A 1088-nucleotide genomic window follows, 5' to 3' on the forward strand; every position below is an offset into this window, starting at 1 on the left:
ACTTACATATTCAACCCTTTCCCAGCCCTCTTACCAGGGTATGTATACTCACTCTCTCTTCCCGAGGGACTGGGTAGATAAACACTCACGTGCACATAGATTCAACACTTTTCACCCCTCTCACCAGGGTATGACTACTCTCCTCTTCCCCCTTACCTAAGGGAGAGAGTGAGTGGTTTTACGTCTGGCAATACCGCTGAGCGTGACGGGAAATAAATATGTATTATATATATTGTATTATACAGTATAGGGGAGATTTGTCTTTCCGCCTCACTACTTTTATGATTTATTTAACGTGTGACCTATTTTCATTCCACATACAAGATGTTTGAACAAAAACAACCGAAACATAAAAAAAAAAAAAAAAAAATGATTAGACAAAACCTCATTGAAAACATTGTTCCCCTTCTTCCTCTTCCTCTTCCTCTTGCTCTGGCTTTTGCTCTTCCTCTTGCTCATCCCCTTCCTCTTCCTATTGCTCTTTCTCTTCCTTTTGCACATCCTCTTGCTCTTGCCCTTACACTTCCTCTTTCTCTTGCTTTTTCTCCTCCTTCTGCACTTCCTCTTTCTCTTGCTCTTGCTTCTTCTCTTGCTATTCCTCTTGCTCTTCCTCATCCTCTTCCTATTGCTCTTCCTCTTTCTCATCCTCTTGCACTTCTTCATCCTCTAGCTCTTCCCCTTCCAAATCCTCTTGCTCATCCTCATCCTCTTCCTTTTCCTTTTCCTCATCCTCTTCCTCTTCCTCATCCTCTTCCTCTTCCTCTTGCTCTCCTCGAGGGGCCAATCAGAACAGAACAGAAGCTAAGGAGTTGTCGCTTGTAATCCAAACTTGAGGAAAAGTAAACCCCGAAGAATTAATGTTTGGACTTTGTCAGTTTTCATCTCGACTTTCAAAGGGTCTTCGTAGAAACTCTCTCGCCGTCGTCGTTAGGAACTTGCGTTGCATTGCTTTGTTCCACATAAATTGTTTTTGTTACGTAGGGAAATTGTCATCTTCCTTTACGTATCATTCTGCATTTTGGAGCATTGGGTTATGTATGTATGTATGTAGTGTATGTATGTGTATATATATATATACACACACACAC

The 1088-nt window shown here is 41.5% G+C and overlaps 1 protein-coding gene across 1 annotated transcript in view; it reads right to left on the bottom strand.

Moving 5' to 3' along the window:
• Positions 1-622: 622 nt before the first annotated feature.
• The window catches only part of LOC137654810 (golgin subfamily A member 6-like protein 22), a 17708-nt gene continuing 17242 nt past the window's right edge, over positions 623-1088 (bottom strand). Inside the window, exon 2 of the mRNA XM_068388762.1 lies at positions 623-768. Within this exon, the coding sequence (XP_068244863.1) occupies positions 623-768 (146 nt within the window). The remainder of the gene's footprint in view (positions 769-1088) is intronic.

The sequence above is a fragment of the Palaemon carinicauda genome, chromosome 15 (genome assembly GCF_036898095.1).
Source record: "Palaemon carinicauda isolate YSFRI2023 chromosome 15, ASM3689809v2, whole genome shotgun sequence".
NCBI classification, from domain to species: Eukaryota; Metazoa; Arthropoda; class Malacostraca; order Decapoda; family Palaemonidae; genus Palaemon; species Palaemon carinicauda.